General features: G+C 35.0%; 1 protein-coding gene across 34 annotated transcripts in view; it reads left to right on the top strand.

The window, feature by feature from the left end:
- The window catches only part of HEATR5A (HEAT repeat containing 5A), a 111,664-nt gene that overhangs the window by 46,396 nt on the left and 41,868 nt on the right, over positions 1-23,400 (top strand). For 12 of the 34 annotated variants that reach the window (XM_026007670.2, XM_072761334.1, XM_026007674.2 and 9 more), the window contains exons 15-21: positions 3,865-4,028; positions 4,149-4,324; positions 9,473-9,578; positions 10,453-10,643; positions 14,957-15,116; positions 18,301-18,490; positions 19,359-19,528. In XM_026007670.2, coding sequence (XP_025863455.1) covers positions 3,865-4,028; positions 4,149-4,324; positions 9,473-9,578; positions 10,453-10,643; positions 14,957-15,116; positions 18,301-18,490; positions 19,359-19,528 — 1,157 coding nt within the window. Of the gene's footprint in view, positions 1-3,864; positions 4,029-4,148; positions 4,325-9,472; positions 9,579-10,452; positions 10,644-14,956; positions 15,117-18,300; positions 18,491-19,358; positions 19,529-22,366; positions 22,394-23,400 lie in introns of all 34 variants that reach the window. The other 22 variants (XM_072761335.1, XM_072761326.1, XM_072761330.1 and 19 more) reach the window with 3 other exon arrangements.

Here is a 23,400-nt window from a genome sequence, read left to right as displayed (position 1 = left end):
TGTGGTAGAAATTGTGTATATTATCATCTCATTTATCTTAGGACAATACAGTAATCTGGTTATATTTTCCTTATTTGACAGATAAGGCAGAGAAGTTATATAAACCAACTTAGAAACATATGTGCCGTAAATAGTGGAATCAAGATTATAGATCTGCTTCATGCTATGCTGCATACCTATTTATAAGTAACCTAGAAGAGATTTAACGAACAGTCAAGACTTAGTGATAGGTCTGTCTCTTTGTATACTGTCTCTTAGTATATAAGAGTTACCTGCTAGATATAAAAGCTCTTGAGATAATTTCTGTGTTCCATACCTCAGGTAGCTGTCTGGTTCTGGCAAAAACAATTCCCTTTAGACATTTATATCATTTTTACCATATTTTGGAGTTTATTTTCAAACTACAGATAAAAAAAATAATTTCTTTTAAAGTCTTCATTAAACATCTAAGAATACCAGAATGTCAACCTAAAATATATATCTTCTAATAAATGATCATATAAATCTGCCCTTAAAAGATTTAAAGAAAAAAACAAAGTCTTGTATTTTTTCTCAGAATTGAGAATACAGTCAGAAGTCCTAAAGGAATAATGAATATACACGTGTATGAATTTTTTTTTAAGGACTTTATTTAATTCTTCATGAGAGACATAGAGAGAGAAGCAGAGACATAGGCAGGGGGAGAAGCAGGCTCCTTCCAGGGAACCTGATGTGGGACTCAATCTCAGGACCCTGGGATCATGCGCCGAGCTGAAGGCAGATGCTCAACCACTGAGCCACCCAGGCATCCCACGAATATATAGATTTTAAATCAGTTCCAGAATGTTTACTGGGAGACAATGTTAGGAATTATTATAAAGTTCTTGAGAAACAGAATCTATGTTTACCTTTACCCTATTTATCTTCTTCAAGGATATCTATTTTTTAATATGATTAAAGAAGAAATTAGTTTTAGAAAAAGAAAAATATGGAGGTATTAATAGTTTCATGTTTCAACCAAAAATAATTTGCCATATCTTGGCTATCTTTTTCATTTTTAAAACTATAGAAATAAAATTAAGGATTTTTTTCCTTAAGGATTTTTTTCAAATGGTAGTCTGTATAATAGATTTATGTATATGGAGCTTAACAGTAAGAACTTTACCATTAAAATATCAGTTGAAATTTAAAATAATAGTTCATCATACAATAATAATGTAATTTCTAAATCTTTTAACACAAAAGGAAATAGTAGTCGTTAAAGTTATACATCTCACTAACTCAAAAATATGGCTAACAAAATGGAAGTTAAAGTTCTGATGATACTGCTTGGTACAGTGGTTTGTCAAAAAGTAAGTTTACAAGACAGTAAAAAATTGCTTTGTTACATACGATGTACTTAATAACTTAAATGACTTTGTGGTAGTCCTGCAGATGCAGAATTTTTTTTGTTTGTTTTTTCAGATGCAGAATTTTTTCATGAGTGACTTAGTTTTCCAAAATTTGTGGAATAAAAATTGGGTTCTTAGTTTTTATTTCCTGTTTTAGTTTTGTTATGGGCTAGTGTTTTAATATTCTCCACACTGGAAGTTGTTCCTCATTAGCAATAGAAGGTCAGTGATGTACTTCTACAAAAACATATTTGCAGGGGTGCTTCGGTACCTCAGTCTGTTAAACATCTGACTCCTGATTTTGGTTTGGGTCACGATTTGGAGATGGTGGGATCAGGCCCCTCATATGGCTCTAAGCTTGGTGTGGAGACTGCTTGTCCAACTCCCCCTGCTTCTTGTGCTCTCTCTCTCAAAAAAATAAAAAAAAATTTAAAAGTAAATAAATAAAAATAAAAAATGTTGGAAAAAAGCACATATTTGCTTTTTTATTTTTTTTAAGATTTTATTTATGTATTCTTGAGAGACACAGAGAGAGAGAGGCAGAGACACAGGCAGAGGGAAAAGCAAGCTCCATGCAGGGAGCCCAACACGGGACTCGACTCGATCCCCAGTCTCCAGGGTCACGCCCTGGGACGAAGAGGTGGCGCTAAACCGCTGAGCCACCCAGGCTGCCCCAACCTATTTGCATTTTAAAAGGAATCATTCTTAAGTGTACTTTGTTCAAGGATTTTTATGAGCAGTCACTTTAAGTGAGAAATAGAGAGGGGCACCTGACTGGCTCAGTCCTTGAAGGATGTGACTCTTGAGCTCAGAGTTGTAAGTCAGTCCTTGAAGCATGTGACTCTTGATCTCAGAGTTCTAAGACTGAGTTCCACATTGTGCATTGAGATTACTTAAAAGGTTTTAAATCTTAATAAAATAAGGGGTGTCTGGGTAGCTCAGTTGATTGAGTGCCCAGCTCTTGATTTTGACTTAGGTCATGATCTCAGGGTGGTTGAATTGAGCCCCACATAAGGCTCCACGCTAAGCGGAGAGTTTGTTGGTGAGTCTCTCTCCCCCACCCCCTGCCTTACACTCTCTCCCTCTAAAATAAAAATCTTAAAAAAAAAAAAAAAAAAGAATGAGAAATAGAGAAACTATTTCCACACTTAGTGGTAAATATCTTTGAAATGGCATTTAGGTCAATGTGATAATGAACCAGTTTTTGAAAGTGTGTATATATAAGAGAACAACCATAAGCTGCTTCATGCCTTGTTTTTGTTTTTAAAGAGTTGGAGGAGGGGTAGTAGGAGGGAGAGAGAGAATCTTAAGCAGGCTCTATACCTAGCCCAACTCTGAGCCCAAGACTGGGCTCAGTCTCCCAATCCTGAGATCATGACCTGAGTTGAAAACAAGAGTTAGTCAGTTAACCAACTGAGCCTTCCGGGTGCCCTGCACTGGCCCCTCCATGTCTTACAGAAGATTGCAGTGCTGTCTTTGAACTAGGTTAGCCTCTGAAACACAAATAAAATGGATCCTCTCTGGATCCAGTTTCCATGTTATTTATTTACAAAAAAAATATAGACAATAGAGAAATTAAACTGCACTAGGGCATAAATTCATAAAAATTAAGATTGTAGAAACTTCTACAGAGCAAATAACCTCATTTTTTCAAATAAATTACACAGGGAAAAGTAGAGGGAAGAACTGTAGATTGAATGAGACTTAAGATACATCAACTAGTTACAAAATGTAGACTTAGATCTTGATTCAAATAAAAGCAAACAAAAACACATTTACAAGACAATTGAAAATTTGAACACTGAATAAGGTATTTGATGTTTAGTGTTTTTTAAAACATAATAGGAATGTATAAAATGTCCTTAGCTTTCAGTAATACAACAAGGAAATATTTGTAGATGAAAATTTTCTGCCTTCTAGGGTTTACTTCAAAATAATATGGGAGGTGGTGAGATGGTGGATGGAGGTATAGTGAAACAGAATTTATCCAGCTGGTCAAGATATATGAGACTCAATCATATGCTGAGGTGGTGGGGAGTTAGGGTATGATAATACTATTATGTCTACTAGTGTATATGTTTGAAATTTTCCATAATAAAAAAACATGCTGAATGTTTATAAATTATTATTAGGCAATGGGTTTTTTAAACAAATATAATTTATCTGCTTTTGTATTCATCTTTTTTATTGTTTTTGTCCTTCATGTCATTTTATTTAAAATGCTGGTAGTATTTATTCAGTATCATAAGGTATATACACATGTACTTTGAGATGTCTTTTCGATATCTGTTCCTAGTCTTGTGACCAGTAGCACCAGTTGAACCATTTGTTTGTAGTGTATTTTTCAAGGATGAGATATATAATATTTGACTGTAATAAATTAAAGTTAGTTGATGTGTAGATTAAAAGTCTGCCTGGGTTTTCTTTAACCCTGTACTCTAGCCAGTTAACTACTTTTACTAATTGCTAATTGCTATTTTCTGTAACTCAACAGAAAACTTCTGTGCTATACTCAAAGAGCTGGCTGCTGACTTGACTGCCTCTGATATACAGGTGGCAGCATCTGCATTTTTACTTCCACCCCTCTGTCATCAGGATGATCTTGTGATATTAAGTCCTTTGCTACAAGAAACTGATCATAGATTTATTGAAGAACAGGTATAGTCTTTTTTTTTTTTTTTTTTTGGTATAGTCATTTTTCAATAACTCTTGGGTTGACTCATTCTGTAAACAGTCATTTTAATACTTTATATATATGTATTTTTTTGTTTGCTTTAGCTCCTGCTTGGTAATGGTATTGCTTGTGGAAGTTTGGAGTATGACCCTTATTCTATTTATGAGAAAGATGTAGAGGGAGATTCAGTGCCTAAACCCCTGTCTCCAGTACTATCAGTTATTAGCTCTGCAGTCAAGCTCTTTGGAGTTGTATGTGCTCATGTGGGAGAAGCTCAAAGGTAAACCATCTTTAGTAGTTCGCTTATCCTGAAATATAATATTTAAGGGTGGTCATTGGTTCAGTGAATGCATGATAGAAAACTGTTGCATAAGAAAAATGTCAGTTCTTATTAGTGGGGTGACTGAGTGGCATAGTGAGTTAAGCATCTGACTCTTGGTTTCTCAGGTTGTGATCTCAAGGTCATTAGACTGAGCCCTCCATCAGGCTCTGCACTCAGCACAGAGTCTGCTTGAGATACTCTCCCCTCCCCGTCTCCACTGGTGCTGCGAGTGCTTCTGTCTCTCATAAAAAGTCCTTAAAAGAGTTATAGATGACAGGTTTTAGGTGAGATAAAGGGTCTTGTTTAATTATTCACCTGGCTAATATTTAATAAGTAATTAAGTCATAAATTAAATTTGGTGATTAAACTGAAAACTGCTAGACTCTTGTGGATATAATACTTTATCCACAATTACCTTATCATCTAGCTGAAAATACAAATAAAAAAATCAGTGGCATCAAGAATTTTGATTTATGAGCTGTTGTTACAAAGAAGTACCCTGGTTTTCTGCTTAGATTAGGTCTCAGGAGTTTTCTTACCTTCAAAGTTTTGTGGAGCCATTAAAGATCTTTAGTTTGGTGGATTTAAAAAATTAGGTTAAAATTGATTAGTCTTCAGGATGCCTGGGTGGCTCAGCAGTTGGGTGTCTGCCTTTGGCTCAGGGGGGGGATTGAGTCCCACATTGGGCTCCCTGCATGGAGCCTGCTTCTCTGTCGGCCTATGTCTCTGCCTCTCTCTCTGTGTCTCTCATGAATAAATAAATTTTGAAATATCAAGGGTTAATAATGGCTTCTTATTGTGAATGACAGTTTCATAATTGATAACTGAGGTAATACTTTCTTGGAGACAAAAAACACTACTCATATCTAGTATTCAGGAAATTGTTTTTATGTGAGATACTAAATGCAACATGAATTTCGCCCATAGCCTATGCTGTTTAACAATTCACAAATTAGTAACTGTTCTCATTTATTCATATTCTCTCTGTTCCTTCCTTCTCTGTCTCTCTCCACTTCCCCCTGCATTCCCTCCACTCTCCCTTCCTTCCTGACTGCCTCTGGCATGCTAAATCAAAAATAACAACATGTATTTAGATCATTGCTTTTATATCATTTTATCTAGTTAAGTCTTCCAGACAATATCAATTAGATAGAGAATTTACCTTGGTCTCTTTTGATGAAGACTCACAACATTTTTTTAATCTTGTCAGCCACACATTTTTGGGGGGTTTTGTTTGCTTTCTTTTTTAAAGTAAGCTGTAGGACCAATATGGGGCTTGAACTCATGACCCCCAGATCAGGAGTGCATGCTCTACTGACTATGCCAGCCAGGCACACCTCAGCAACACATTTTTGAAGCATGTCTTTGGATAGTTTACTTTTTAAGTGGATAGAAAAGTGATTAAACCTTATGTTGACTTTGTGTTGACTTAAATAGCCTCATGTCATATTATTTTAAATGATGGCAGTATTTGCTTAGTATCATAAGACACACACACACACACACACACACGCTGAAATGTCTTTTCAGAGTTTAAATTTTAAAAGATGATGTTTTTCCCAAATTTATTTGTAGCCTCTAGCTCCCTGTGTATATTGTAACTATAAAGTTATGGTTATAATCTATTTAGGACAATATATGACTAAATTTATAAGTGAATGCTATAGCACTAAAAGATGAGAGAACCATAGTAGTCTGGAATATTCAAAGGAGAATTGATAGAGGGGCTCTTGAATGGCTGATTTGGTTGAGTGTCCGACTATTGGTTTCAGCTCAAGTCATGATCTCATGGGTCATGAGTTTGAGCTAATGCTCAACAGGGAAGCTGCTTAAGATTCTCCCTTTCCCCTTACCCTCCCTCTGCTTATGCTTGAGTATCCTCTCTCATATAAATAAATCTTTAAGGAAAAAAAAAAGATAAAATGAGAGTGAACTAGTTTGTAACTATACCATTTTATAGACCATATAATTTAAAATAATTAATTTGGATTAATACAGCAGTAACCACAGTAATGAAACGGGTTTCCTTGGCGGGGAAGGATTTAAGTTAAGCATATTCTTTATATATATATATATATATATTTTTTAAGATTTTAGTTATTTATATGACAGAGAGAGAGAGAAAGAAAACATAAGCACGGGGAGCAGCAGGCAGAAAGAGAGGGAGAAGCAGACTCCTTGCTGAGCAGGGAACCCGACCTGGTGCTCAGTCCCAGGACCCTGGAATCATGACCTGAGTCAAAGGCAGATGCTTAACTGACTGAGCCACCCAAATGCCCCTAAATTAAGCATGTTCTTAATGGTTCCACTAACTCTTTTTAATAGGTCTAAGACAAAAAGTGAAAATAAAAGATTCTTTTTACAAACTTTTCCTTTTTAAAAATTGATTTTATTACTCTCTTAGAGGTTGTTTTATTTAGGAAAATGATTTTTTACTCCTATCTAAAATTTAATTAACTTTAAAATATGCTAAGTTTTTTAACTTCACTTGGACTAAAGTAGCATATAGAATGGATATATATTTAAGGGAGGAGAGTTTTTATTAAAAAAATGTTGAGACGTAAAAGCAAAGCATACTATGTTTGCATTCTAACTGAATAAAAATAGCAGGCAGTACTTTGGAGATTTTTAAAGGAATTGATCTGGCAGGATCCCAGATACAGAAAGTGGGTCATAAGCAGCTATCAGCAGTTTCCATTGGGTGTCATTAGAAGACCAGAGGAGAGAAACTACATAAATAGGAAAGTTAAGTTTCTAATTTCCTGTTATCCCAGGTATGATACTTGTTTTAAATGGCAGACCCTTTTTCTTTTGGCTGTGTATTTACATTTCTAGAGAAAAAAATGTTTTAACTGAAATTTCAATATTTAACAACAGCAGCTAAATATTTCAAAGCATTTTGTTGTCATTGTGGTTAGCTTTGTGTTTAAAGCAGCTTAAAAGAAACTTTTATAACATGAGATTGCCCTAAGATTAGAAATAGGTTTTTCATATTTTGTTTATGCCCTTAGATATTAAATTGTCTTTAAATCATTTGGTTTTCTCTATGTTGACTAAAGGATTCCAAAAGTCAGAAAACTTTGCATTGGGAATTTTAAAACATTAAAATGTTTAAAGTTCTAGAATGTCAAGATAATTTTATACAGAAAAGAACTATGATTGGTCTTGTGCATGTGTTGTTTGTGCTTACTTTGAAACATTTTGTACCTAAGCGCAAAGAATGAATTACTTAGTTCACCTGAAGATTGTTCTTCCCTTGAGAATACATTACAGTCACTTAGACAACTTTTTTAAAATGTAGATTCTGATATAATAGTATGGAAATTTTTAAAAACTCCTTAGGTGATTCTGACTTGTAGCTGGGTAGATTTGCATATAGCAAATCAACGTTTTCAGATGTTATGTCTTACTGTTTATTCAGTTAAGTATATATTTCTAATTTCTGTAGACCCAAAACTTTGTTTCAGTATCTAATTTCATTCCAAACTAACAATTGCATTATCAATAGTACTTAAGCATACCAATTTAGTATTACTAAAAACAAGTCATCTCCATCTTCCAGAAGATTTAGAATATTTTTGTGGAGATCTCTGTCAGCATTTAGGGATAAAGAGTGGAGAAAAAATAGGGGGCTCTGGCAGGTCTGGTATAGGTCAAATTCAATTACAATATAACAGAATTCTCAAGCTATAATATATAAGGTACTTTCAACATGATATTGTTCCACAGATAACAGATGATTAGGATATGAGTTAAAAATGACATTTTAGGTTTTTAAACCTGTGAGCCTGACCATATGGTTATCCTTAATTTCTCTTTGTTGTCATGTTTACCCTACCATAGTCTCTGCAGGCAGTTTGGACACAAACATGTTCTTAAAATGCCTTAAATATGGTCTTGAAAACTGAAAAAAAAAATGTATAATGTACTTATCATGTTTATAATAATAATTAGAAGTGGGTTAAATGAAGTATTATATTGCCAAACTATATTACACTATTAGCCATTTAAAATTATTTCAGTATCATAGTTAATAAGATGGGAATAACGTTGGGAAGGAAAAAGTATTTTAACAAAGTATACATACAATGTGGAACGCCTAAGTGGCTCAAAATCATCTACCTTCAGCTCAGCTCATGATCCTAAGGTCCTGGAATTGAGCCCACATCAGGCTCCCTGCTCCGTGAGGAGCCTGCTTCTCCTTCTCCCTCTCTGCCTGCAACTCCCCCTGCTTGTGTTCTCTCTTTGTCAAACAAATAAATAAAATCTTTAAGAGGGAGGGAGGGAGGAAAGAAAGAGAGAGACAGAAAGGAAAGAAAGAGAGGAATGAGAAAGAAGAAAGAAAGAAAGAAAGAAAGAAAGAAAGAAAGAAAGAAAGAAAGAAAGAAAGAAAGAGGGATCCCTGGGTGGCGCAGCGGTTTGGCGCCTGCCTTTGGCCCAGGGCGCGATCCTGGAGACCCGGGATCGAATCCCACATCAGGCTCCCAGTGCATGGAGCCTGCTTCTCCCTCCGCCTGTGTCTCTGCCTCTCTCTCTCTCTCTCTGTGACTATCATAAATAAATAAAAATAAATTTAAAAAAAATATTTAAAAAAAAAAAGAAAGAAAGAAAAAGGAAGGAAGGAAGGAAGGAAGAAGGAAGAAACGAAGGAAGAAGGAAGAAACGAAGGAAGAAGGAAAGAAGGAGGAAGGAAGAAGGAAGGAAGGAAGAAGGAAGGAAGGAGGGAGGGAGGGAGGGAGGAAGGAAGGAAGGAAGGAAATAAGGAAGGAAATAAGGAAGGAAGGAAGGAAATAGCTACTAAGATAGAATTTGTCCAGGTAAATATTTATTATGTGATACTTCTGTGTGGGTTTTTTTTCCACAAATAGTGCCTCTCACCCACTGTCAGAAGGACACATAATCAAACTACTTTTTTCTTTTTAATATTTTCTTTTCCTAAAATGTTTTACTATGTTCAGCAGTTTATCTCATTTTAGCAGTTCCCACAAAATAATGCAACAAAACAAATTAGCTGTAGATACTCAGTAATGCCCTTTGGGTTACTTTATCTTTATTAATAAATTTGCTGTCTTACTATTTGCTTTTAAATCTTGTTTCTTATTTTAGGCTTTCTGTACTGGAACAGCTTTTGGACAGTATAAAGCACACAAAAGGAGCTCGTCAACAAGTAGTTCAGTTACATGTTGTTTCTTCACTCTCTAGTTTCTTGAAGGTAATTCTGTGTTTTTAAAATTCAGGTATTTGCATAATTTTTTTTTTTAATATATGGCCAACTAAGTAGGTTGGAGTAAGGTGTTTTTAAAGAACCGGTGCCCTTCTTATTCTTCCCTTTTTTCTCAATCTCTTAATGAAAATGTTTCAGGATTTGTAATACCTCTTTTACTTTTTCTCCATGTAAAACCTGTTAGTCAGAAATTAAACCTAAAGTCTTGGCTTAGGACCATGCATTAACCTACTCAGCCCAATGTCCTATACCAGAGATTGGCGGTCTGTGGCCTAGGGACCAAATCTGGCTTATTGTTACATTTATGGTTTATTCTTTCTAACTAAAATTTAATACACTTCATTGGTTATTTTATGGAAATTCTTATTAATGTTCTTCTGAACGTGTATATAGTATAGTAACAACTACTACACTGTTTGCCTAGAGGTTTAAAATTCTAAAGAACTTTTCTGTGAAAAATCAAATTACGTTTGGGTGTTCAGTGTTTATTCGTGTGTGTGTGTGTGTGTGTGTGTGTGTGTGTTTAAGTAGTAATCCAAGTATGAATGTATTTGACTAGAATATGCATTCCAAACTGGATTTGAAAATTTACTACAGTGGCACCTGAGTGGCTCAGTCTGTTAATTGTCTGACTCTTGATTTTGCCTAGGCCATGATCTCAGGCTCATGAGATCAAGCCCTGCATTAGTCTCTGCACTCAGCGGGGAGTCTTCTTGAGGTTCTCTCTCTCTCTCTCTCCTTCTCCCTTTGCCCCTCACCCCACTTGCACTTGCTCTCACACTCTCTAAAATAATTTTTTTTCTTTTAAGCAAAAGAAAATTTGCTACAGTTTTAAGTTTGGATTTTTCTTTACATATTTCAGTACTTAGCTGGCTCCAAGGGAAAGTTGGGTTCAGAAGAAATGAGAAAACCTGCCCTAGCATTGGTGATGGGAGCCCTAGAAAGTCCCAACCCCCTCTTGAGATGTGCAGCTGCAGAGGCATGGGCTAGATTAGCCCAAGTGGTTAATGATGGAGCTTTTACTGCTGCATTAGCTCAAGTTAGCTTTGACAAGTAAGTGAATTTCTTATTTAATACTCAAAGACTATGTATTAGTACTGGGTATAGCTTATTGATTTTTTTGGAACTAGTGAAACTTCATTCTGGGAATCAGCTCAGAAAAAAATTAATAAATGTGGATATTTTCAAATGAAGGGTCTGCTCATCTTGAAACATAGAACAATTACTACTTTGGTTTTAGTTTTTGTATAATAAGAAAAAGATATATGAGTAGTATGATTGGCTATGAGTGGAATAGACTCTGGGAGTTCTATAATGTGAAATATAGATCATAGGTAGTAATAACAATCTACTGAAAAGAATAAAAGCTATAGGCTGTTATGATCAGAAAGCACAAACTGTATTTTCATTTTTGCCAGCTCTATTTCAGATAGAAGGTTGTTAATACTACCCTGCCTGCTCAATAGTATGAAGATAAATGAGATAATAAATATGAAAGTAATATGAAAGAGTAAAATAACCACAATTAAAAGTTCATGGTTTTATTAGTAATATATGTATATAAAGTTATATTTGTAGTTGTAGTAGTAGTAATAATGCAAGTAGCACTTTGACTTTCCAGTCTGCTGAATATGTATGACTGATTTGGTTAAGAGCATGAATGAAGTCTGGGGGTGCCTACCTGGCTCAGTCTCAGTAGTGCATGTGACTCTTGATTTCAGGGTTGTAAATTCAAGCCCCATGTTGGGTATAGAGATTGATAATAAGTAAACTTTAAAAAAAAAAAAGAGTTTGGGGATCCCTGGGCGGCTCAGCGGTTTAGCACCTGCCTTCAGCCCAGGGCGTGATCCTGGAGTCCCGGGATCAAGTCCTACATCGGGCTCCTGCATGGAGCCTGCTTCTCCCTCTGCCTCTGTATCTGCCTCTCTCTCTGTGTGTGTCTCTCATGAATAAATAAATAAAATCTTTAAAAATAAAAATAAAAATAAAAAATAAAAATAAATTAAAAAAAGAGAGTTTGAAATCTGTAGTCAGATTACTAACTTGGTTCAAATCCCGTTCTTCCACTTAATAGTAGGTTTTTTGTAAGAGTTACTTTGGCTATCACTTTGTTCTCCTCATCTGTAAAAGAACTGATAATAGTATAGAATCTCAATGTGTTGGAAGGATGAAAGAACTAAATGTAAAACACTTCAATTATCATAGAATGCGTAAGAAAATTCCTCTAATACTTATTATTCTTACTATATTTAACTTTAAAATCAAAGTTCTTGAGTTGAGACTCTGGAATTAAAGTATCTCAGCAATGTGAGTTTTTAAAATGTAAATGATGCTCTCAAAGTAGATATGGAAGGAACATACCCTAGTATTAAAGAGACTAAATATAACAAACCCACAGCTAACATACTCAGTGGTGAAACGCTAAAAGCTTTTCCTTTAAGATGAGGAACAAAAAAAAGAAATCCTGCTCTCTCCACTTTTATTCACCTTGTTTTTGGAAATCCTAGCCATGCATTTAGACAAGAAAAAGACCTAAAAGGTATCCATATTGGAAAGGAAGAAGCAAAACTGTCACTGTTTGCAGATGACATGATACAAAACTAGAAAATCCTAAAGACTCCACCAAAAAACTTAGAATTAAATGAATTCAGTAAGGTCAGGATATGAAATTAACATACAGGAATCAATATCTATACATTAATAATAAGCTGTCAGAAAGATTAAGGAAACAATCCCAATTACTGTTGTCAATAAGAATAAAACACCTAAGAATAAATTTAACCAAGGAAGTGAACAACCACACTAAGAACATTAAGACATTGTTGAAAGAAATTGAAGATGACCCATGCTTCACAAGGGTGACATACAAATCCATGAAGTGTTCCGTTCCGTATTTTAACTAGCTTAGTCACTCAGGTGCCCCAAAGTGTTCCAAATTTTAATGTACACATACACACACCATGCTTATGGATTGTAAGATTTAATATTGTTAAGATATCCATACTACCCAGAGCAATCTACAGATTCAGTATAATCCCCATCAAAATACCAAGGACATTTTTCACAATACTAGAACAAAAAAAAAATCCTGAAATTTGGAACCAAAGAACAAAGCTGGAGGAATGCTGTTTTCAGCATTCCTGAAAGTGATAATAATTAAAAGAGTACATTACTAGCACAAAAACAAACACAGATCAGTGCGTTAGAATAGAGAGCCCAGAAATAAACCCACACTTATCTAGTCAATTAATTTGGCAAAGGAATCAAGAATAAGGGGGAAAACGGGTTCCTGGCTGGCCTAGTCAGTAGAGCATGCAACTCTTGATCTTGGGGCTCTGAGTTCATGTTCCACTGTGGTCTTAGAGCTTACTTTAAAAACAAAGCAATGGGGGACAGACAGTCTGTTTAATAATGGTGTTGGGAAAACAGGATAGGTACATGCAAAAGATTAAAACTGGACCACAAAAATAAATTCAGTGGTGAAAGACTTGAAGCAACATCAGAAACCATAAAACTCCTAGACGAAGACAGGCAGTAAACTCTTTGACATTGGTCCTAGCAATATTTAGTGGGAAAGAGGTCAGGTAATGGCAACAAAAGCTAAAACAAACGGAATTACATCAAACTGAAAAGCTTTTTTGTACAATGAAGGAAACCATTAACAAAACCAAAAGGCAGCCTAAAATGGTGGAAGATATTTGCAAATCATATATTTTATAAAGGGTTAATATCAAAAATATATACAGAACTTATACAACTTAATGTTAAAAACCTGATTTTTAAAAAATGGGCAGAGGACGGAATAGACATTTTTCCTAGGAAGACATATAGATAGCCAACAGGCACTTGAAGAGCTTCTCATCATTAATCATCATGGAAATGCAAAGCAAAACCACAACAAGACATCACCTCACACTTGTCTAATTGACTAGTGTCATAACAAGTATTGAGTAGGATGTGGAGAAAAGGGAACCTTCATACACTATGGGAATATAAATTGGTGCCATTATGGAAAATAGTATGGTGGTTCCTCAAAAAATTAAAAATAGAAATACCATACAACCCAGCAATTCCACTTTTGGATATTTATTCAAAGGAAATGAAAACAGGGGATCCCTGGGTGGCGCAGCGGTTTAGCGCCTGCCTTTGGCCCAGGGCGCGATCCTGGAGACCCGGGATCGAATCCCACATCAGGCTCCCGGTGCATGGAGCCTGCTTCTCCCTCTGCCTGTGTCTCTGCCTCTCTCTCTCTCTCTCACTGTGTGCCTATCATAAATAAATAAATAAATAAATTAAAAAAAAAAAAAAGGAAATGAAAACATTGATTAAAAGAGATATATGAGAGCAGCCCGGGTGGCTCAGCGGTTTAGTGCCGCCTGGGGCGTGATCCTGGAGACCTGGGATCTAGTCCCACGTCAGGCACCCTGCACGGAGCCTGCTTCTCCCTCTGCCTGTGTCTCTGCCTCTCTCTCTCTCTCTCTTTCTCTCTCTCTCTCTCTGTGTGTGTCTCTCATGAATAAATAATAAAAAAAAAAAGAAAAATCTTTAAAAAAAAAAGAGATATATGCACCCATTTGTTCATTGCAGTATTACTTACAATAGCCAAAATATGGAATCAACCTGTGTCTATTAATAAATGAATGGATAAAGAAGATGGTATGTGTAATATTACTCAGCCGTAAAAAAAGAAGGAAATCTTGCCATTTGTGACAACATGGATGGACCTAGAAGGAATTAGGCTCAGTGAAATAAGACAGAGAAAGACAAATACCATGTGATTTCACTTACATGTAAAAAGAAATGATAAAAGAAATAAACTGTTGGTTACCAGAGAGGAGGGGAGGGTGCAAAACAGGTGAAGGGAATTAAGAGGTCCAGACTTCCAGTTAGGAAATAAGTCATGGGATGTAATGTATAACATATAGAATATAGTCAATAATATTGCAGAAACTTTGTATGGTAACAGTAACTAGACTTATTGTGGGGATCATTTCATAATGTATAAAAATGATATACACCTGAAACTGATAGGATATTGTGTGTTGATGATACTTCAACTTTTGAAAAGTAACTTAACAATAAACTAATAATGCTTGTCTTACAAATTTAATGTATCTCTGAAAAAACATTGGAATTATTCATACTTAATAATGTAAAAATATTTTTATTTAAAATAAAAATTTTATTTTAAATAAAAATGTTTTTCTTCTCAAGGTACCTTTCAGGTCATTCCAGAATTTTTTTTTTTTTATCAGTTAACAGAAAATATATTTTTGAATTTTGCAGCTATCCATATATTTTGCCTATGTGACAGTGTACATGCATTAGTTTTGTTCAGTGATTATTATTTATTTCCATAATTATAGACTGAAATCAGCAAGGGATGTGGTTACCAGAACAGGATACTCATTGGCTTTGGGATCTCTACATAGATATTTAGGAGGAATAAGTTCTTCTCAACATTTGAGTTCTTGTGTTGGAATCCTTTATACTTTGTCTCAGGACAGTACTTCTCCTGATGTGCAGGTAAATACCCCATGTGATACCTTCTTGAAGTTCATGATTTGAATATAATGCAGGTTGTTTTTATATGCCATTAGTAACTTGTAAATAATCCCCCCTCAACAAATATCCAGACCATTGTTAACCTTGACTAGTTTTTGAAATTCAAATCTGTGTCTTTGCACTCAGAATTTCCAAAATCAAAATCAGTATCTTTTTCTGAAAATGAATCTTCCTTCTATCTTAATAACATTTACTATTTTGGAGAACTTGATAGGTACCAAGCATTGTTTTATATTCTTCAAAAACATTAACATACTTAAACCTCATAGTAATCCCCTTATACAAAAAGAAAACGAGCTTACAGAAGATAAGTAACTTGCTCACAGCTGAAAGCTAATAAATCATGGAATCAGTTCACAAACACAAGTCATGAACTCTGAACCCATGTTCTTAACTACTTTACCATATTATTGTACATATCTTACTCATTTCTGTTAAAAATCACCATTCTCTTGATGTCTTAATAAATTTTGAATAATTGTCATTTCTCCTGTTCTTTTACTCCCCTTATCTCTGCCTCCCTTATGTGTTCCTAATTACTATAGTAGTTTTAGATTCTTTTCAACTCTCCCTAGATGTGAAAACACATTGTTTTCCTGAAAGACTTTCATCTTGCTCCTTCCCTACCAAAAATCTGGGGAAACTGCTTATTGCTTCCTAAATCACCTTCTCATTCAAATCTGACCCAGGAACCTTGTCTATTATTACCCCAAAATACTGGCTTCTCTTATAGATGATCTGCCTATTTTCTTTTTCTCTTTTTTTTTTTTTTCTTTAAGATTTTATTTATTTATTTGACAGAGCACAAGCAGAGGGAGTAGCAGGCAGGAGAGGGAAAAACAGGCTCCCTGTGGAGCAGAGAGCCCGATGCAGGCCTCCATCTCAGGACACTGGGATCATGACCTGAGCCAAAGGCAGACAATTAACTGAGCCACCCAGCCACTTCTGATCTGCCTGTTTTCATCCTATACAGGCCTTTCTCATATCTGCACTTATATTTTTCCTATTACTCTTTTCCCTTCCTATTCCTCTCTGATAATCCAAAGTTTTTAGTGTTCTTTCTGAGATGTAGTTTAACCACCTTCTCTTCAAATTTCAACATCCCTAATCCACAGTTAGCTTTCATTCTTTGAATTACCATATTACTAATAGTCTCCTCATCATCATCTAGTAGTTGACTGAGTTAACTTAAGGTGTTCCATTCTTTCATTTTCCTTTATTGTAGTACTTTTTGCTTCCATTTATTATATTTCTCTTCTTCCCTTTCAAGAAGTCTGTTGTGAATGCACATATGTTTATATTAAATACCTTTTTATCGATTAAGTGCTTTTAGTGGCTCCCAGTGTCATCAAATCTGACTCTTCTTGATTACTGCTATCTCTTACTTAACAGTTTATTTTTGTAGCATTTAAAGTAGTGTAAGCTTTCGGGGATCCCCGAGTGGCTCAGCGGTTTAGCGCCTGTCTTCAGCCCAGGGCGTGATCCTGGAGTCCCGGGATGGAGTCCCACATCAGGCTCCCTGCTCCCTGCTTCTCCCTCTGCCTGCCTGTGTGTATGTGTGTGTGTGTGTGTGTGTGTGTGTGTGTGTGTGTTGCTCTCCCCGCCCCCGCTCTATGTGTCTCTCATGAATAAATAAATTAAAAATCTTTACAGTACTGTAAACTTTCTTATGCATTCATTGGCAAGAGGGGTAAAACTTTTTCAGTTTCCTAAAGGGAGAACTTTTTATGTGCTTCAAACATACATAGAAATAAAGTATACTGTAAGGAACCTATTATACCCATCATCTGACTACATTAATTATCAGCATATGGTCAGTCTTGTTTCATTCATTCATTCATTCATTGATTTATTGGTAGCTTAAACAACAGAAATTTATTTTCTCATGGTTCTGGAGGCTAGAAGATCAAAGTGACAGCCAGTTTGGTTTCTTCTTAGTCCTCTTTCCTTGGCTTGGAGGTGGTCACCTTCTCATCATGTCTTCACATGGTCTTTCCTCTGTGCATGTGCATCTCTAGTGTCATTCTATCCAAACTTTCTGTTAGGATATCAGTCACATTGGGTTAAGGCCCACTGTAATAGCCTCATTTTAACTTCTTTAAAGGCCCTGTCTCTGAAGACAGCCTCATCCTGAGGTTCGTTCATGTATACCAGAGTTGACAAACACATTCTATTAAGAGCCGCTTAGTAAATTGTGTACACTTACATGTCATATAGTCTCTGTTAGCTGCACAATTCTGCCATTGTAGTAACGCAGCCATAAATACGTAAATAAATGAGCATGACTGTGTTTCAGTAAAGCTTTTTATTTATAAAAACATGTAGCAGGTCAGATATGGCTGAAAGGCATTTCATTTAATATATAAACATTTATATATACTTATTTATACACATATTCATTTTTATATGTTTATGAAAGTACACTTAAGTGTGTATCTTTGTGAATAGAGTATACAGACTAAACATACCATGTAACCAGCACCTAGATCAAGAAATAGAACATTACCAGTACCCCAAATGCTCTCCTCATGTTCTCTTCTAGTTACTACCTGCCCCACCAATGATAACCACTATCCTAATTTGCAGTATAATGTATTAATTTTGCCTGCTTTTATTCTTTATATCAATGGAATCCTGTGGTATATGTTCAAGAGATTTGTCCATATTACTGCATGTAATTGTAGGTTTTGTTGAATCATTTTTTTATTTATTTACTTATTTTGAATTTTTTAAAAACTGGAATTTTTGTTCTCCACATAGATTAAACAATAAATAATTTTCAGCAAACTAGATTCAGTTCAAGCTATTAGCTAAAGAATCAAACATAGTCTTGGAATTCTTAGTGCTGAGATTTAAGTTTACCATTCTATATTAGATGATTGTCTTTGATTGTTTTTTAATGGATATTAGATGAGAAATTTTTTCCTAAACTTATGTTCTCTATTTCTTTCCAAGTTAGTTATAGCACACAAATAACTTTACTTTGCCACTACTTTATCACTTGCTTCACCAAAGAACAATTCATTGTGTTTTATGTTTCTTTTTGTGTGTGTGTGTGTGTGTGTGTGTGTGTGTGTGTGTGTGTGTGTTTTATGTTTCTTAATGCTGCTGTAGCATTTTAAATTGTTTTTCTCTGTCTTCACAGACCTGGGCACTACATTCGCTATCATTGATAATTGATTCTGCTGGCCCCCTCTATCATATGCATGTGGAACCCACCCTCTCTCTTATTATAATGTTATTGTTAAATGTGCCTCCTACTCATGCTGAAGTACACCAGAGTCTTGGTCGCTGTTTGAATGCCCTCATTACTACATTGGGTCCAGAGCTACAGGGTATGCATAGCTTATTTTATGATGTTTTACAGTAAAAAAATGCATAAAAGATCAATTCATTTCTTATTACTCAAATACTTCTCAGTGACGTGAAGTTTAGCAGAGTGTTCTATGCAAATACATGGGCAGAATGTTGGGAGTCATCTTGGGAAGAAGACTTTGACTCCTACATGTTGACATAATAGAAAATAACACAGAAATGAGGAAACTTAATATAAGCTACACAACTACTTAATTGGGTGAAAATCTTTGTCTTTGGTTTCCTTCTCTACCAAATGAGGGAAAAGTTGAAAAGTCTTTGTGATTGACATATAGTAGGTGATCATGTATTTTGTGAAATGCCATTCAGTGTGATTTCTCTTACCTTGAAAAGACAGAGTGCCATATTTAGAAAGATTAGATGTATTTTTTAAATGCTTCCCTTGACAATTAAGGTGATAGACATTAAGTGGAATAGTTTAAGAACTCATCTCTTCTAAAAAATAAGTCCCCAAACTCAAATAATCTGATTTGTTCAAATATAAAGTATATGATTTTAATATTGGAAAGCAACTCAACTGATTTAAGCAGGGTGCTTAATTCATTAGCCACTTCTAATTCTGCTTTTCATGAAAATTTGATATAACCTACAGGTAGTCCTTCCTATGTTCTTGTTCGCCTAATGATTTATGTTGACGTAAATTTATTAGAGTAAGAATAACAATATAACTAAAAAATCTGTCATCTGGATTATCCCTGCATTTGTAGAAGAAATTTACTTCACAGATCCTTAAGTTTAAAATTGGTAAAAAAACAAACCTAGTAATACATGTTTAAAGAGGAATGATTTCATAGACAAATTATTCAAAGCTCTCTGCTTTCATTTTAGGTAATAGTACTTCCATTTCCACCTTAAGGACTTCCTGTCTTTTGGGTTGTGCAGTGATGCAAGATAACCCAGACTGCCTCGTTCAAGCTCAGGCCATCTCTTGCCTTCAGCAGCTTCATATGTTTGCACCAAGACATGTCAACCTGTCCAGCTTGGTCAGCTGCCTCTGTGTGAGTATAAATTTATTAGTAAGTCCTTAGATTTTTTTTCATTGGAAACTTAGGTTCATTTTAATTATTCTCTAGTCTGTGTATAATAGCTATTTTCTCTCAATTCTAGTCTTTTTTAGGGAGTAGGGCCAACTTTCATATAATCGCATTGTAAATCTCTCATATAGTAATTCATTTTTCTCTTAATGTTGAACCTAACATTTGGGATATTTATTCATTAGTCAGTAAACATATCAGGTGCTTAATTGTCCTGGATACTGTTTAAATGCCACAGCACATGGAAAAATTTATGTCGTGTCTTTTTTTTTTCCTTCCGTTATTCCACATAATTACATAAAAAGTTCTGTCCACCCTAGATGGGCAGAACATTTTTCTTTAATATTCTAGTTGGCATAAGGCATCAGTGTCTGGGTTTTAATAATATGTTTAATATGCTAAAAGTTCTGGTAAAGTGGTTTATAATCGTCAGTAGTTTTAAGATTTACCTTGAGAATCACCAATTTCTGTGTGACTTGTTTCAAAAATTGAGTTACATTTGGAATTAAAACTTGACACCATTGCTTTTACTTCTCCTAGAATGTCCACAACACATTCCCATTAATAACATGCCAGTGGAGCATCATTACTTTAGACAGACTTTTTGTTTAAAAGCTTGAGGCAGGGGACACCTGGGTGGCTCAGTGGTTGAGCCCCTGCCTTCAGCTCGGGGCATGATCCCGGGGTCCTGGGATCGAGTCCCGCATCAGGCTCCTGCATGGAGCCTGCTTCTCCCTCTGCCTATGTCTCTGCCTCTCTCTCTTAAATAAAATCTTTTAAAAAAAAAATAAATAAAAGCTTGAGGCAGGATATGCAGCATTTCACCTTGAAAGAACCTCAGACGTCTTTCAAACCAACTTCCCCAATAAAAGAAGAAACCAAGGACCAAAAAATCAAATAATTTGCCCAAGTTAACATACCTAGGTGTAGTGGTAGCTCTAGTCTAGAATCCAGGTTTCTATACTCCTTTTTCAGTTCCCATTTCTTTATTTCATACTGACTTTATAGTTATGGTTACCTCTTAATTCTACCACCTCCTGGCTTCGTGGCTTTATGGAAGTCCCATAACCTCTTCCAGCCTTAGCTACCTTGTCTATAAAACACAAGGATTACACAAGATGCCACCTATAAAGGCACATGTCTCAAGCACTTAATAACCATATATGTTATTTTCTTAACATATAATTTATACTTTATATTAATCTTCATTGTGATTTTCACAGGCAAGATTATGTAAGACTCTTTAAAGGAGGATGTGACTGACTTCTGATAGAAACTTGGTTGCTGTCTGGGTTAAACATGTAGTAGAGAAAATAGCACTAACTGGAAAAAGGATTTTACTTTTACCACTCAATGAATTTTCCCTAGGACTATTACTTTGTATTCTAGGAGCCATCACTAAAACCAATCATTGAAAAATAGTCACTCCACGGGATCCCTGGGTGGCGCAGCGGTTTGGCGCCTGCCTTTGGCCCAGGGCGCGATCCTGGAGACCCGGGATCGAATCCCACGTCGGGCTCCCGGTGCATGGAGCCTGCTTCTCCCTCTGCCTGTGTCTCTGCCTCTCTCTCTATCTCTCTGTGACTATTGTAAATAAATAAAAATTAAAAAAAAAAAATTAAAAAAAAAAAAGAAAAATAGTCACTCCTTTGCAAATTGATCAAACTTTCACTCTCCATTTTACTGCCATTTTTTTTCTAGAATTATAGTAGAAACTTTGTTAGTAGCCTTTTGAAATTTGTTTAATTGATACATGAATTCATCTACCAAGTTTATTGAAAAATAGCAAAACTTACTACTAATTCTTGATGAATTGGATCTGACCAAGTTTGTTACTTTTTTCCCCCAGACTGAGAAAGTTTACATATAAAGAATAATAGAGACTACTATCAGATTTTTCTTTTAGGAATATTCAAAATAGTTGAGAAAATCAGAATTAACAATTAACAAATCTTATTCATGTTACTCATAATATTTAAGCTATAAAATAATTTTTCTTATACAGAAATCATTTAAAAGTTGCTATCACTGTAGTTTAATTTTATTAATTTTTTAGTAAGCTTTTATTCTGAATTTATTTGATTGAATTTATTATATTTTAGAGTATTCCCTGTAGTAAGAAAATTGCTTTTGCTTTTCTGTTTAACAACTTTATGATCAGATTTTCTTTTGTACAGAGAACTTAATTATTTAGCATGAAATGTTTTCATATTAATTGAAACTCCTTGAATATTCAGAATACATGTCATTAGGAAAGAATCTTACTGGAAAGAGTTTTCTTCTAACTGCATGCTGTTTAACTTCCATTCTGAACTTGGTCTTAGCTATACTAGTAATTCTGAGTACTCTTAGTTTTAAAAATTGGCTTCCAAGAATAAAAAATCCATAATTAACTTGTGATGAGGTAAATCATTAACTTTGTCCCTTGCTGTACTCCTGCTCATGTGAATGCAATCCAGATCACTCCTTTAATACTCATGTCTCCTTGATCTGGCTTTGTTATTGAGGTTTAATGAGAGATTCCAAAGGAAAACCTAATTACACAAATGTACATTTTTAAGTTATTGTATATTTTATATCTTTACATCTTGAGTTGACTATTTCCAAGATCTTAGCTCAACTCATATTTTAAAGTTGGAAAATGAAGTAATTGTGGCATATTTTTAAAGCTGAAGCTAAGCCAATTTGAATGATAGCTCTATGAACATTTATATTTTAATGCTTAGCTGACTGTTGTCAAAGTCATCCTAGTATTTATCTTTTGGTTTTGTCATGACCAGTCTGTCATTTGTTTTTGTGCAGGAGATCTTGTTGGATAATTCTGTGTTGGTAGGTCCCTGACCCTCAATTCCTAACTTTTTTTGAGGTTTGCAGTGCTGTTTCTTTGTGTCGTTTTTTTGGTTGTAGATGTTCTTGTTTTCCCCTGCATCTCTTTGTTTAAGCTAACCATTAATGCAAAGTCCAGTATGTGTAGCATGTTACATGGTGTTTATTTAATACCACTGTAAACATATCCTCCCTAACCTTCTCCAGCTGGTGCACTCAGTCCTTGCACTTAATTTTGCATCATTTTGATTTACATATTCATTTCAGAAAGGAATTGTAATTATGGTTTGACTTTATTTCTACATTTTGCCTGCTCGGTTTGTTTGCCTTAACTCACTCTATTCCTCTTCCCAATATACAATGCTGGAGAATGACATGGAGATATTAAATGTTCCATTTTGCTTTGTGTGATCGCCTTTAATCTTTTTTCTTCCAAACAAGTAAAGAGTACTTTTAAGCATGCTTTCTCTAAGAGTGTTTGACCAGCCTGAATAAATGCCGCACCTGCCTTGTATTATATGCTTGTACAACTCCAATGAAAATAATTAGTAGATTCATTAACTTTTCTTTAAAATTGCCTTGTAGAATGCTTTTTTGTCATTGTTGTAAAATACAGCTGTAATCTTGGGCATGAGTAAACTTAATTTTTTTACATTTTAACTCTTCCGTTACTCTACATACTAGTTTCTAACAATGGTTCTTTAACATGATTGGAATGACATTAACTTGTGAATGGCATTCCTCTTTCCACTTTTGAGTTCATGATATGACTTGAGGGTATAATAGAATATATTTATAAAGCAGTTCTCATTGATATGTTTCACTGCTGATACATTCACACATCTTTTCTGTCTTTTGGCTTCTGATAAAATTTAGGGTTTCACTGTCTTTGCATATATTTCTTATGTATCAGAAACCAGCTGTCACTACCTGCTCTTTTTCTCAGAATTTATGCTCTGTTCTTTTCAACAAACTCACCTACTTTAGTCCTGTTTTTCTCATATACACCA

This window comes from Vulpes vulpes, chromosome 6, assembly GCF_048418805.1.
Source record: "Vulpes vulpes isolate BD-2025 chromosome 6, VulVul3, whole genome shotgun sequence".
NCBI classification, from domain to species: domain Eukaryota; kingdom Metazoa; phylum Chordata; class Mammalia; order Carnivora; family Canidae; genus Vulpes; species Vulpes vulpes.
The sequence above is the reverse complement of the archived record's forward strand: the minus strand, read 5'-3'. Positions and strand labels throughout refer to the sequence as shown.